The 13,585-nt window shown below is 49.8% G+C and overlaps 2 protein-coding genes across 4 annotated transcripts in view; one reads left to right on the top strand and one right to left on the bottom strand.

Annotated features, from left to right (window-relative positions):
• The window catches only part of LOC113209684 (transmembrane protein 151B-like), a 69,174-nt gene extending 63,720 nt beyond the window's left edge, over positions 1-5,454 (top strand). The window contains exons 5-9 of the mRNA XM_052272185.1: positions 237-454; positions 2,655-2,935; positions 3,323-3,571; positions 3,879-3,977; positions 4,269-5,454. Coding sequence (XP_052128145.1) covers positions 237-454; positions 2,655-2,935; positions 3,323-3,571; positions 3,879-3,977; positions 4,269-4,790 — 1,369 coding nt within the window. The 3' untranslated portion in view covers positions 4,791-5,454. The remainder of the gene's footprint in view (positions 1-236; positions 455-2,654; positions 2,936-3,322; positions 3,572-3,878; positions 3,978-4,268) is intronic.
• Positions 5,455-5,522: 68 nt separating this feature from the next.
• LOC113209592 (uncharacterized) overlaps positions 5,523-13,585 on the bottom strand; it is a 10,518-nt gene continuing 2,455 nt past the window's right edge. Inside the window, exons 2-7 of one of the 3 annotated variants that reach the window (XM_026427206.2) lie at positions 12,765-12,916; positions 12,149-12,211; positions 11,611-11,859; positions 7,764-8,054; positions 7,454-7,483; positions 5,523-6,674 (exon numbers count right to left, since the gene is read on the bottom strand). In XM_026427206.2, coding sequence (XP_026282991.1) covers positions 6,655-6,674; positions 7,454-7,483; positions 7,764-8,054; positions 11,611-11,859; positions 12,149-12,211; positions 12,765-12,855 — 744 coding nt within the window. In that variant the 5' untranslated portion in view covers positions 12,856-12,916 and the 3' untranslated portion in view covers positions 5,523-6,654. Of the gene's footprint in view, positions 6,675-7,033; positions 7,280-7,453; positions 7,484-7,763; positions 8,055-11,610; positions 11,860-12,148; positions 12,212-12,764; positions 12,917-13,585 lie in introns of all 3 variants that reach the window. The other 2 variants (XM_026427204.2, XM_026427205.2) reach the window with 2 other exon arrangements.

Below are 13,585 nucleotides of genomic sequence, written 5' to 3'. Positions count from 1 at the left end.
TTAAAAAAAGGAAATATGCAACGTTTTATTACGTGTAGTAAAAATTTAAAGGGATCATCAGTATTCTCCCGGAATTAGAAGGGGCCCTGCTGGGTCCTGGGTGGTGGGGCGGCACCATACCGCAAGCCTTTCACAACGACGTGCTCAGCACCGACAACATAAAGACCGTAAAGAGAAAAGAGACGGGCGCCTTTATGTTCCCGAACTGTTTTATTTATGTTTGTTCCTCTGTCCAGGTGGAAGGCGGTATGCTACCACTACGTCCGGCGCAAGCGCCAGGTGACGCGCTATCGCCACGGCGAGGGCTACACGGCCACGCAGGTCTACTACGAGCGCGTCAACTCGCACGCCGCCGCCTCCGAGTTCCAGGCGGCCGCCTGCGGCGTGAGGGACATCTCCAAGGAGCTGGTGCTGGACCCGCCCGCGCCCGTCACCCGCATCCGCTTCAGCAAAGGTCAGAGCAAAAATGCGGGAGTGATGAATGTGTCTCGGATAAAACGACTGAAAGAATTTGTCGTTGTTCAATTAAAGCGATGTCCGTTTCGTTGGTATTATGTGCATCATCATCATCATGATGGATGATCATATGTAAACATCGCTCCGTATAATAAGGATGGTTTGGATCCTCGCTTCTTTGGAGCGAACTTTATCATTCTAATAAAGCTATGTTTTCCAAAGCAACTATTCAAAAAGATCGACAAAAGAAAGCGTCGCTCTACGAGGAGAAACGAAGTTGGAGGTAATGCGTCGCTTTTCAAGAGTTACAAAAATTGCTCGTTATTTTACGATGTATTGTTTAAAAATAACGAAGAGTTTGTGTTAATAAATTTACACGGAAGTTTTAGTAAAATCACGATATAATTTCCAACAGTGCAGTGCACTCTACTCGCGGAGGGCTCGAAGCGGTCGGCGCCTTACGAGAGCCGGGTAGGCAGGCCCGCTGTGCACCGCTGTGCGGCGGGTCTGCCTACCGCACAGGCGCTCCCGCGCCGGGACCACTTGGCGCGACTTCTATCTCTCCACCTTACAGACAAATAAAAACAAACAAAAAAGCATTTTCAGTCCTTTGCAAAAAAATACAGAATAAAAAGAAGAAAAAAAACGTCCAGGTCCACTCTGCCCTTCTCACCCACTTTTGCTCCCTGTCCTGAGCCAGCTGCGCTGCTGTCGCCGTTTCGCGCCGAAAGTTTTTGAAGTTGCAAACGGGACTGTAACACTTGCGGCGAATGCGCCCCTAGTGGGGCCCCGGTGGAGCAGTGCGGGCCTGGCCGGTGTGGCGCAGCGGCCTCGCTCGCCGAGGGGGGAGCCGCACCGCCGGCCTCGGCCCGCTACTGTGAAGGACTCAAAGTGGCACAAAGGGCCCGCCGATTCATCATGGACGCGGTTTGCTCTTCTCTCGCTCTCCCCAGGATTACCAAACTGAATGCTCTCCCCTCTTTTCCCCTCTCTTTGTCTCTGCATCTCATTCACACTTTGTTCATCTCTTGTCTTTTTTTTTCGCGCTGAACCTCGTAGCAGGCAAGGCCAAGGTTGTTGGAATTTTTTAAGCGTCGCAACGCAGTCGCCGGAATTATTCGCTCGTTTTATTTGAGCTACGCGCAGCCACGCTGGAGCCGAAGGGACCTCGCGCCTTTAGTAAAACAAACAAACGGGTTGCGAGGGGGGTTGAGTGAGAGGGGGCGGAAACGCGAGCAGCGCGCGGGAACCCTCGCGGAAAAAGTAAAACTGTCCGGCAGCTTTTTCAGGAATTGAGTTGAGCGGCTTGCGCCCCAGTTGAAATAAATGTGTGAGTGGTGGTGGTGGCTGTGGTGAATGGGGGGAGGGAGGGGTCGTGTGTGTGTTTTTCTGCGGTGCTGACCCGCGGCTCACACATGCAGGCGCCCACGGCCATAAGGCCCTTTGGGAGTCTTTGGCTGGCCGGCGCCCCGGCGGCGCCCCTAGGGCCCCGCCGGGGTCCTCGGGGGTCCTTTGGGCGCCACTGGCCTGGGATAATGGCTGGCCTTCTCCCCTACACGCCCGGCCGCGCCCGGCTGGCCGGCTCGGCTGCCCGGTCTGGCTCTGGCTGGCAGCTCGGTCTGGCCGGATGGTCGCGGCAGGCAGCAGCCGCAAGGCGCCGCCACCGGCACTGAATGAAATAGACCTTTGTCGGGGGGTGGGTGCGGGCGCGCGGACTACACCCGGCGCCCGGCAGGAAAATGATTTAATTCTTTCTTTTTTTTTTCCTGCCTTATTTTGCTGCTCGCGGCCTTTCGCTTTCCCTTTCTTTTACGTTGCATAATGCTGTCGACACGAGGACCTCAAAAGAATTACTTCCTCGTTTCATCAAGTCGTTTCTCTCGCTTTGCTATAATGGTACTTACCATTTGAGCGTTCTAATCGGGTTCGCCGCAACGTTAGGGGCTGTACGGGAGGGTAAGTGCGCTATCCGGGCACTTTTCTTTTCTGGTTGTACTCGTGCGTCCGGCTAAGATCACCCACCCTGCATATAACAGTGGCAACAGAACTGATTCTATAAAGGGAAGAAAGAAAAAAGACGTAACTCATCTGGCATGAGGATTCATTGTGTCAGTAGTGGTCAGTGCTAGGTGCGGCTGCATGTCCTTAGAGACTCTCTGGAGCTCGACTCATCGAGGTTTCTCCTGCTGGGCCCGCAGGCTTTGCCTTCTCTAACGTGGAGGCGGCGGCGGACTTCGAGGAGCAGCGTGCACGCTTCTTCTCTGAGCACGAGCGCTTCGACGACTACATGGAGATGCGCGAGGGCCTGGACCTGGGCGGCGCCGGCGGCGTGCCCTTCTTCCGGGAGCTGGTCGTCGCGTACCGGGACCGCAAGCCGTGGTACTACCGGCCCGCCGTGTTCTGGTCCGCCAGCCTGCTCCTGCTGTCGTGGCCCGTGCGCCTGCTGCAGGAGTACAACACGGCGCACGTGCACTACCAGGTAAGTTTTGTCAACATTCCATATTAACATTTTGTTGAAGTTTACCGTTGGGGCCGTTTTTGAGAGGTTTGGTACAGTTGACAGTTTACGTCAAGGCTTGATTGAGCACTATTAGTTAAAAAACAAAAAAAAAACAAAAAAAAAACAAAAAAAAACAGCAATGTTCGTATTACATACAAAAGGTAGGTTTGTAACAAAGTATCTGGAGCAGCATCCCAACAATTTTTATTCGTCTTGCGAACAACCCTAGTTTGAATTGCGAAGAGACGAGGCTTTTTGCAATAAAAAGAATTTGGGTGTACTACAAATGATCCATATCCTTTGTGCGTGACAAAGAGCAATTGTTTGTAAGAAACGTACAGTGCATGGTTTCTCCTCGTCCTCCAGGTCACGAAGCTGTTCGGGGGTAACTACGATGCTGTGACCGCGGGGCCACGGACTGACAGCGCCGACTGGCTGGGTGGCGGCCGTCTGTCGCACGGGTCGACGTTGGACTCGATTGAGTGGGACTCGTGCATCAGGGAGAACTGCGCGCTCATCCCCAGCTACTCGGAGGCGCTGCTCATGGACGAGGACGGGCCTGCAGACAGCGCCGTCGACGTGGACGTCGACGAGGCCGACGAACATCGGTCGCTGGTCAGTAGTTCCTATTCTTCCTACAATTCGGAATAACTAAATCACTAAATCGGTAGGCAGCTAACCAACCAGTATAGAAGCAATAGAAGGGGTAGCACCACTCCGGCCTCAGGTGGTGGTGCTTATTTCTGGAATACATTCTGCACTGTGAAATGCTTGCAACGCAACGCTCAAGAAAGTTGTGCGGCGTGATGGTGGTGCAAATCATACTCCCTTATCAAAGATAAAATCAAATCACGCCTTCCAGATTAATAATAACCTGCCTTTCATATCATTTCTCCTGCCAACCCTTTTGTCTTTGGTGCAGGTGGATGCGGGGGACGCGGGCCAGCGCGCTGACGGCCATCCCGAGCCAGCCGGCGCGGGGACGGGGGCCGCGGGGACGCAGGTCAGCCGAGATAATCTGGTAAGAGCGCGCCGCCCGGTGTGGCGCAGCGTGGCGTGGCGTGGCGTGGCGTGGCGTGGCGTGGCGTGGCGTGGCGTGGCGCGGCGTGGCGTGGGCCGGAGTGCCTCGTATCACATCGCCAGTGAGCAGCATAATCCTTTTTGCTCGCACTCCAGTGGGTTGGTCGTGGCGCCGCGAGGGGTCGCGCTGCTTGCGACGGCTGCTCGCGCTACCCCCCGCGGCTCACGGCTCTACCCCGCGCCACCCCCGCGACGACACACCTCGCTCACCCCGCTCTCTCTCCCTCTGCAGGGCCGGCACAAACGGCGCTCTTGGGGTTGCCTTCTCCGGTCCGTGGCCTCCATGGGCTCCGTCGGCACTCTGGGGTCCGTGGGCTCGGTGAGCCTGGCCACCGTGGCAGTGGGGGCGACGGTGGGCTCGCCGTCGGGTGCGGAGCAGGAGCAGCAGCTGTACTACCCCAGCCCGCTGGCGGAGCGGAGCCCCGGCGATCCGTTTCAGGGCCGCAGCACGGAGATTCCGACCCGGGGGCCACCGCAGCCGCCGCCGCCCTACGAGGAGGCGCTGGAGACCACCGTGCGCCTGATGTGCGCCCCCGCCGCCCCGGGCGCCGACGCACCGCTGCTCTCCAGGCTGCGCCGCTCCCTCACGGACCGCGGCGACGCGTTCCGGGCCGGGCGCGCCTCCTGGTCGGCGACGCCGTCGTGGAACGTCCTCGGCGACGTCCCCGAGACGCTGCCCAGGACGCCGCGGCGCTGCTCCGAGACTCCGCCGCCCCGGGCCGCACCGTGCATCAACATGGAGACTAGCTTGTAGAGAGCACGCCGGTGTGGTTGCGGACGTTTACCTGAAATGTTCATGCTGTGATTTCCTTGAAGTAGGGCCGGAGACAGTTCGGACTGTAATGCTTATCTCTGAGCAATTTGCGCTCACTGACGTGGCCCTTGTCAAACTAGATTTATATTTTTAGACCTAAATCGTCCCGAAAAGACTCGTTGACGAATGTCACGATCGCCGTCCTTACCTGATGGGACCTTTATCTAAAACCGCTCAAGTCGCACGTACTTTCGCTTGCGGAGGAAAACTGTTTCATGGAAACATTTTAGAGAAGCCGTCCAAGCTTTAAGATGTAAAATTCGTGTCAATTCACAGGTACTGTGTGACTCATCGTTGTTATGAAGCATATTGCTTTGTTGTTAAGATGCAGAAGTTTGTTCTTTTGCCCATGTAAGGTTTAACTACCGTAACTTTTTCACGTTATTGTACGTTATGACTGCTTTGATGCGGGCACCATGCCAAAGTTTAAGCACAAAGTATTTAAATGTGTCCATTTTAAATTGTAAATTAGTTAATATTCAACCAAAACATATCCTTGGTCTCGTGCTTCCTGCCGGCAAAGGGTGCCCTGTAGACTAAAAAGGATTTGCGTGTTCCCTTCGATGGATTGATAGCATTGATTAAAACTTGATTCGTTTCATAACCCTGATTGTTGTCATTAATGTGTTAGGGGTGTGTGGGAATAAGGAAACACAACAGAAAACAGTCTGGTTGGTGGATCTCAGTTCTGTAATTCAATAATTTCGCTTGTACAGATTGAAAACGTTGAGCAAAGGTTCTCGATTACCTCATGAATCCATAGTTTTAGTTGTTTGAATGAAATCCGTTTTGGAAGTAATGCCTTCATTACAAAGAATAAGCAAAAATAGTACATTTTTAAAGTTTATGTTGTGACAGATGAAATTGAATTATGTGAAGTTATATTTTTGATTTGGACTGCAAAAAATCCACCAGGAAAAAGTAAAAAAAAGTCTCCTAACCGTGCATGGAATTTGTTTTTGGCTTGCTATGTGGCCTGCGTTCAGTCAGTAACGTTTGGCCTGGCTGCCGCAATTCTGATCGTGGCCACGATTCGATCTCAGTCCCGGCAATGTGGGACTGAAGGAGGCAGCGCTGCTTACCTCACTTTCCGTCAATCCTGGACATGATGCAGTCGAATGAAGAGAATAAATAAATGTGGTTATGAAGTCCGGCGTCATGGAAAGAAGAAAAAGGGGGGGGGGGGCACAAGTAGTTGGGAAAGGAAAAAGATGGATTTGGAAAGACAGGACAGAGAAGAAAATATGAAAGAGATAGCGATGAAGTCTGAGTTTCGGAGGTACCAGCGCACGCAATGTGCGCTGGTTCGTAATAGTAAAGTACATTGGCGGGCGGGTGTGTCGGGGCAGAGTTCCCCCTCCCCCGCACCCCAGCGGTGGGGGCAGCTCGCAAAAGAAGAAAGAGGGGCTTGTCTACACTCAGTCGATGTATTCTTGTAAACACTAATTCATCAACCGCATACAGCTTCGCCCTTTCTATCGTTACATATTTTCGCTCTAAGGCAAAGAATGGCTAGGGGGTGTCTGAATGGCTACCCCATCGGGTCGTTTTTTTCTTTCGAGGTCCAAACAACGACGAGCTTTACAAAATAAGTCAACACTTCACTGTTTCACTTTTTTTACGAAAATGAAATGGGGTCGGTACAGAAATGATTTGGACGCTGCCGCGCTGGGAATGGGGCTCAGGGGGCCGAGGACGAGACGCAGGGCCCTCCAGGAGCAGGTCAAGATCGGCGGCTCACTCTTCGTGCTTTCACACCCGCGCTCCAAGGTAGGTGGGTGGTCATCAGACTACCCGTCGCCGCCTACCAGTAGGTGAGGTAACCTGCAGGCAGAAGAGGTGCTATAGTGAAAGGGGGAGGGGAGGTAGGCTTGCTCACAGAGAAAAGACACACAGAGAGCAGACGGACGGTCAGACAGGCAGAAAGACAGACAGACAGACAGACAGACAGACGGACGGACAGGGTCCGTAAGAGGAATAAGGGGGGGCGCCTGGCCCTGGCCTCCAGCGCCTTACGAGCACTGGCTAGGCAGACCCGCCGTGCATCACTGCACAACGGGTCTGCCTATCCACAGGCGCTCTCTGACTCCCTCCTTGTCATTCGCACTTTACAGCCGCTGACATCCACTGACCAAGACCAGACCAGACGGCATTCGATGCACGGGCACACCAAGACTACGTACCGAACGGCCTGCGGGGGTGCTTGTCCCACAGGTAGGTGCTCTTGATGGGGGACAGGTAGGAGGAGCGCAGGTAAGACGGTGAGTGCCATGGCCTGTAGTGGTAAGGGTAGGCGTACGGCCTCAGCTCGGGGTATTCCCACCACCAAGGGTCTCGGGTGATCGCAGACTTGGACATGGAGGGTGAGGGCTCGAGCAGTTCACGGAGTGGCCGCCGGGTCCAGCCACCGCGATTGTACAGGGGCTGACCTGCATGCACACCATGCCAGGAGAGGGTCAGGGCAGTTCGAGCACAATGCACATACAGACACTGGGACATACATTCAGTCTTCACAAAAAGGACAACAGTGAATACATGTACTGAAAAAACATATGGTGCAGTGGACTAAAAAGGTGGCATGCGATGCCTTGAATATATTTTACCTAATTGGGTACGTTCTTCTGGAATCCGTGCTGAAATAAAGTAACATATTTGTGAATTGACATGCTCTGTTCATCCTGCTAGGCGCTAGGCTGGTGTAAGATATAATTCTAAGTGTTCAGCCATAAAAATCCACGAGTTGTGGTCCCACTACAAGCAAGTTTTCAAAAAAAGAAGTAACTTTACACGAGTAGCAATTGAATGTTTAAGGCTTGGAGTTTGTTTTGGAATTTGTTGCAGATTGAGTAAACACTATTCCTGGTTGAACAACTAAACTGCAGTGTAGATAGACAGTCAGACAGACAGACTTACCAGCATAGGTGAATCGTGGCTCAATTTCAGAGGGCGCTGGTGGTGGTGTCCATGAGCGGATTGGGGGCGGTGGGCTGGTGGACCTCCTTGCGAAGGGCGAGGAGGAGCGGGCGCGCAGTGGGGGAACGCTGCCGGCGCGTGGGGGCGCGCTGGCGCCGCGGAGTGTCCTAGCGGCGGGCCTGTACTGGAATAGGGGGATGTACTTGTCCGGGAACAGCGCGTCGATCTCGTCTAGGCGCCTCTGCTGGGCGTCCCAAGCATCCTGGCCCTTGTACACACCGTCCGATGGACCTGCACAACAGGGGAATATGTCACCGCTTGGCCTCTGGGGACTAGGCGATCGACACTAGTGACGGTGTCGTCCGAAAAAGAAATCGGTAAAAACTGGGCGCGTTTCTGTTCCAAGGCCTCTTTTGTCATATGCTTCTATTACTATTTTTCACGGCACTGGCTCAGTGGCGTCGGTGAAGTAGAGTAAATCCATCAGAGTGCAAACGGTTATTCTCATGTGTTTGTCGCATGGTCGATCACGACAGGAGAGACGCACGCTTTTACTATAGCCGTAACTATAATGGTCAAAATGACATCTGTTTTGGCCACGGAGGAGCTCGGCGAAGTAAGGTGCAGATAAAAACAGGGGTGAAAGAAGGGGGAATTTGGGGTTAGCTATAAAATAAATATTACAGGAACAGGAAGAAGAATACGATGAAGAGTTCCACAGTACTTTGTTATCCTCGTCTCTCGGGAAAATACGAGGGGACATTATTTTAGGGTGGTGCTTTTTCTCTGTGTACGTTAAACACAAAAATTCACAGAAATCGTCTACGTATCACTACCACACAAAGTATGACAAAAATGTCTTACCCCATTCACAACACGCACTCGATAGATTACGCTTTCAAAAAAAAAAAGAAGTGATCACAAAAACAAAAGGTTGTCACACTTGTCTACACACTACGCTAGTAGAGAGAGGATATGTCGCTGAACTAAAGGGTATTTTGGAGTAAAAGGTAAGAGGAAAGAGACGTTTTGTAATTTAAAAACGTCTCAACATTATTTTTGGAACTTACAACATTTTAGTTTTCTTGTAACATTTTCTTAAAAAGGCCCACATGCATAGTAAATTATTTGCGATGGTTATTTGACGTAAGTTTAAGGCAACGGTTAACATACTGCTTAATCAACATAGAGCAATCGCTTACCACATGCAGGCTTATCATGCAACAGGAGCAGTCTTACCAGGCATCGAGACAGCAGTTTTCTTCCAAACTGGGTCAGGTAGCAGCTGGGCAAGCAAGGTGGCAAAAAATCCTTGGCATGTGACCAAAATGTCCACGTCGCATTCCAGACAAGCCTCACAAAAAGGAGGATGGTTGGAGGGACATAATGGAACTCAACTCAGTGGACGTTTGACGGGTAGGCGAATTGACAGAGTCGGCCTACAGCCCATTTCATCAAGGCGATTTCTTATCATAAGGAATGAATACTCCTTACTCAAAATATCGGCGGGAAACGTAAAACAAAACATCTTATCACCCAACCAATGGGCAACAGGCGTTTTCTTACAGTTTTTTTTTTTTTTTTTGTTTTTGAAAAAATGAAAAACACTTATTTGGGTGGCAGGTAGTAGCAGTGCCCTAAGCCTAGTTAGAAATGACATGTCGAAACGATAACGAAACAGTCAAAGTAGCGTCGAAACGATATAGTTTAGATATTTTCCGACGTTCATTTCTCGCTAGGTAATCTGAGTTAATTACATTTTGATTCAAAGTATCATAGCTAAATTAATGGTTTCTACTTGTCATTAGATTGCCAACGTCAAAAAGTAGCAATAATATAGCTTCATTAGCAACTACATAAATCGCCGGAAGCATATTAGATAACTTGACTTCTTAGACCTAAACTCAAAGCTACTTTTATTTTTGTGTCTTTTAATTCTTATTTAAGGTAGGTGTGCATGTAGTTTTTGGTTTTAGTACTCCAACTTTGGAGGTGCCGTGATTGTGCTCGGAAAATTAAACTAATGGCGCGGAAGTTTCTACCATTTCCATTCTCAACTCTTAAAATGACAAAAACGACAAAAAGTTGCACTGCTGGAGATTTTTTTTGTGCACTAGATTGCATAACCTTGACTTTTTTCCACAGCACCTGCGTAAAAGGTCTGTTAGCCTGAAAAAATCGTTCACAGGATCTCACACCTTGACAGCATTAGCCATATTTCAGGCTGCATTAGATAGCCAAAGAGCTAAACGGACAAAAGCACAATATGCAAGCCAACACACCGAAAGTACGAAAACTATGCCAAGAAGAGTTTTACTTTAAAACTAGAAAATAGATTTAGGTTCAGAGGGTAACTGAAAAAACAACAGCAACCAATTTTAAGATTCAGTCATTAAAAAAGCAAGATAATGAGACGGAATGTTAAGCCTTCTAGCACACAATATTCATGAATTCTCAATTAGTGGTCCCTATCATAGAAACCTTGAGCTCCAGCTGCCAGACGAAAACGCAAAAAAATTGAAACTTGTGATACTAAAAATGGAATTTAAGGTAGAAACTTCTTTGCAGTGACTACCGTGCTACGTTTCTTTGAATGAGGTAGTGGGAAAAAGTTAACATTCAAAATAACAAGCCATTCAAAATAAGTTTGAAGGACTAGGAAATGGAGGCACTCGAAAATGCTGCATAGTGCAAAATAGGGATGTAGGTGTGTTGGGTAGGGAAGTTAGTAATTCATGAGGGGAAACGGGAACCTCTGTCAATAGTTGGAATTGGAACGGAAGTTACATACAGTATGTATATCATATTGATCAAAAATCAACTTATGTAAAAAAAAACGATACGGCTGTGTGTTACATGATAGTATTTTAAATGTCGAACCGTTTCCAACGTTTGACGGAGATAAAAGTTATAAATAAATATATGAAAACCGGTATTTGCGGCCAAGCTTTAATGACCATCACAATCACATTCCCAAGATCGTACATGGACCAAAATAATCCGAAAAGTAGACAGATACAATGGTGAAAAGGCCTATTGTATACACAAACGAAAAGTAAAATTATATAATCGTTAGAAGAGGAATTAGCTATGATCTACTGGTCGCAATACCTTCACTAAACATAAAGTAAATAGGAATAAGTTGAGAATGCTCACATGAAAATGGCCCATCTATTTTTTTAGTTTTTATTTTTCTATTTGCTTGAGATATACATTGTATATCCAGAGCAAACAGTACTTTCTTTGTTTTCTTATTCCCAACCAAGTATACTTAACTTACAGATTTTAAAGTTGTACATGATTCAAAAATCCACGATTTAAGTGCCCAACAATAACAATGAAATAAAAAAAATGCCAATTTAGAGAACGCCTAGGTTATTATAAATCATTGGCGATCGACAAATTCGCCTGGCAACAGAGCAGAGGAATTGTTTCCAATTTTAACCGTGTTTTTCAATGCTTTTTTCAGAAGTAATTATAAAATATAAATATGAGGGTGAGTGCATATGCCCAAAACCACACACTGATTATTATATACATAATGTGAGTCGCCCAAAACTTGCGGCTGAGGAAAACACACAGTCGGATCTCTGCTCGGATTAGAGACGGAGAACAGGCCCGGACCTCCGGTACTCGTGAGCTGGGCCACGAGTCCTCAGAGGTCTGGTCCCGTTCTCCGTCTCAAAATGCGCGCGGCACGGCGCTTCCCGCTCAATTCATGTACGGTTCAGTCTAGCCTTCGCCAGGCCGTGGCGTGGCGGGCGTGGCGGGCGCGGCGCCCCAGGTGCGGTGGTGGGACCGGGCGGCGTCGCGGTGCGTCGAGGTGGTAGGTCTCCTTAGTACGTACCGGTCCTGTATCGGTCGTAGTAGGACGGCGGGTAGATGTTGCGGGGGCTGATGCCGTACGTCTCCCGGCTGACGGGCACGTATCGGTAGCCGGGCACGTGGATGCGCTCGTTGGCGGCGGTGGGGTCGTCGTAGATGGATTTGTAGGGCCAGGTGGTGGTGTGCAGGTCGGGCAGCTCAGACAGCAGGGGGCGGAAGATGCCTCGTGGCCTAGAGTGCACTGGGTCGGGGGCGCGCATGTCGTCTGTTCCTGTGGACAGCAAAACGGGCAGGTGTTAGGCAACGTCAGCAGTACTCTTAGCCAACATGCAGGGTCATTGATGCAAAACGTCTCCCTGATTTTTTTTTTCTTTTCCTTTCGGGGATGAAAAACATATCAAATTGGAAATTGTGGTCGTATGCATAGTCGTTCATCACAACTCATCAGGCAGGCTTCGGCGGTTTTTCTGCAAAGATGTGCGAGCAGGAAGGCAACCTGAAAAGAGAGGTGCACTGCTTGCTTGCAATAGGGTTTGTGTGGTGCAGGCGTGCGCTCTTACTATGTAATTGCTGTAGCCACTGCCCGTAGGTCTCGGTCTTGGGTGGACGCTCGGCCGACGACGCTACAACAGGGATAATGAGCTATCCGCAAGCCTCCTAGGGCCTGAGGGATGCGCGCATCTCACTACTTAGCTACACGCTACTATATTGTAATGGGCAGTGGGGAGCGAAAAAAGGTTCCCAGCGTTTTTCTAAGTTTTACACAATAATTCAATGGTTCGCGGGGAACTGGAATGGTGGATAGCCAGAAAAAACTAACAATTTCTCATTAATCTAAATCACACGGTTACAACAGAATAATTTATGTCTAGTTTTGAGCAGCAGCAGGCTGGTTAGGGAGGGTCGCAGAATCTACAGGTCGAATCTCGGAAGAGATTTTATTTTCCCCAGAACGACGACCCTCACATTCTGAAATGTTAAGAAAAGCAGATTTCGGTTAGTTCTGTTACATAAGTCTAACATCGAAATGTGTTCAAACCGTTCCCTCGAGGAAAACAATACGGCTTTGAACCAAAACTAGACATTTCTAGGAAATAAATATTATTAGTGAAGTAAGACTGATTAGTACAAATGTGTGTTTTGAGATTGGAGTAACGGTTGGTAAGGAAACATTACCTTTAAGTGAGCGGACGTAGGATTGCCAGAATTTGGCCTTCCTCTGGATCGGCTCGTTGCGGCCGATCATGTCCAAGTGATTCTTGAACATTTTGGATGTGTTGGTTAGATCGAGAAGATCAAAAATCCAGGCAGAGCTGGCGCTCTACCGTCTGAAACAAATTTAAAATAAAACAGTAAAAATTTTGAAGGTTCGCATTCTTGAACGCGCTCAAATTGGGTCGGGTACATTGGGTCTTTGCCCGCCGTCGGTTGCCTGCCTTAATAGTGCTCGACATAATTTTTTATTTGCTGTTGAATGGGACGCCGTCCTGTCGCTTTGAGCAAGTCATCAAAACGCGAGAAGTGGTCTGTAAATGCGACTTTTAACCTCGTATCCCTCGTCCCCCACCCCTTTCCCTCGAAATATAGCGGGAGGAAAGACGCCGCTGGCAGGCAGTGCGTGAGTGGAGAGGTGAGGGGGGGGGGGGCTTCCCGATTCAAAGGGCGCAGAGCTCAACAAAAATAGCGTGTGGAGTGCGGAGGCGGGGGCGCTGCGACACGCCGAGATACACGTCGAGAGGATTCCGAATCCACAAACATTACGACCATTATACCGCGGAGAGTGAGATCGAGCCGTTGGATACCCCGTCTCGGTCACCAGCTCTCAACTTCGTCGCGTCTCACGTCTCTCCAGTCTCTCTCTCTCTCTCTCTCTCTCTCTCTCCCTCCCTCTCTCCCTCCCTCCCTCTCTCCCGTGGCGCCGCCAGCAGTCGTATTTTAAAGCGCGGGATTTCTAACTCCCCACCCCTCCCCTCTAGCTCCTACTCTCTCTCTCTCCC

Source organism: Frankliniella occidentalis, unplaced genomic scaffold (genome assembly GCF_000697945.3).
Source record: "Frankliniella occidentalis isolate FOCC.00 unplaced genomic scaffold, Focc_3.1 Scaffold194, whole genome shotgun sequence".
NCBI lineage: Eukaryota > Metazoa > Arthropoda > Insecta > Thysanoptera > Thripidae > Frankliniella > Frankliniella occidentalis.
This window is presented reverse-complemented; position numbering and strand designations above follow the sequence as displayed.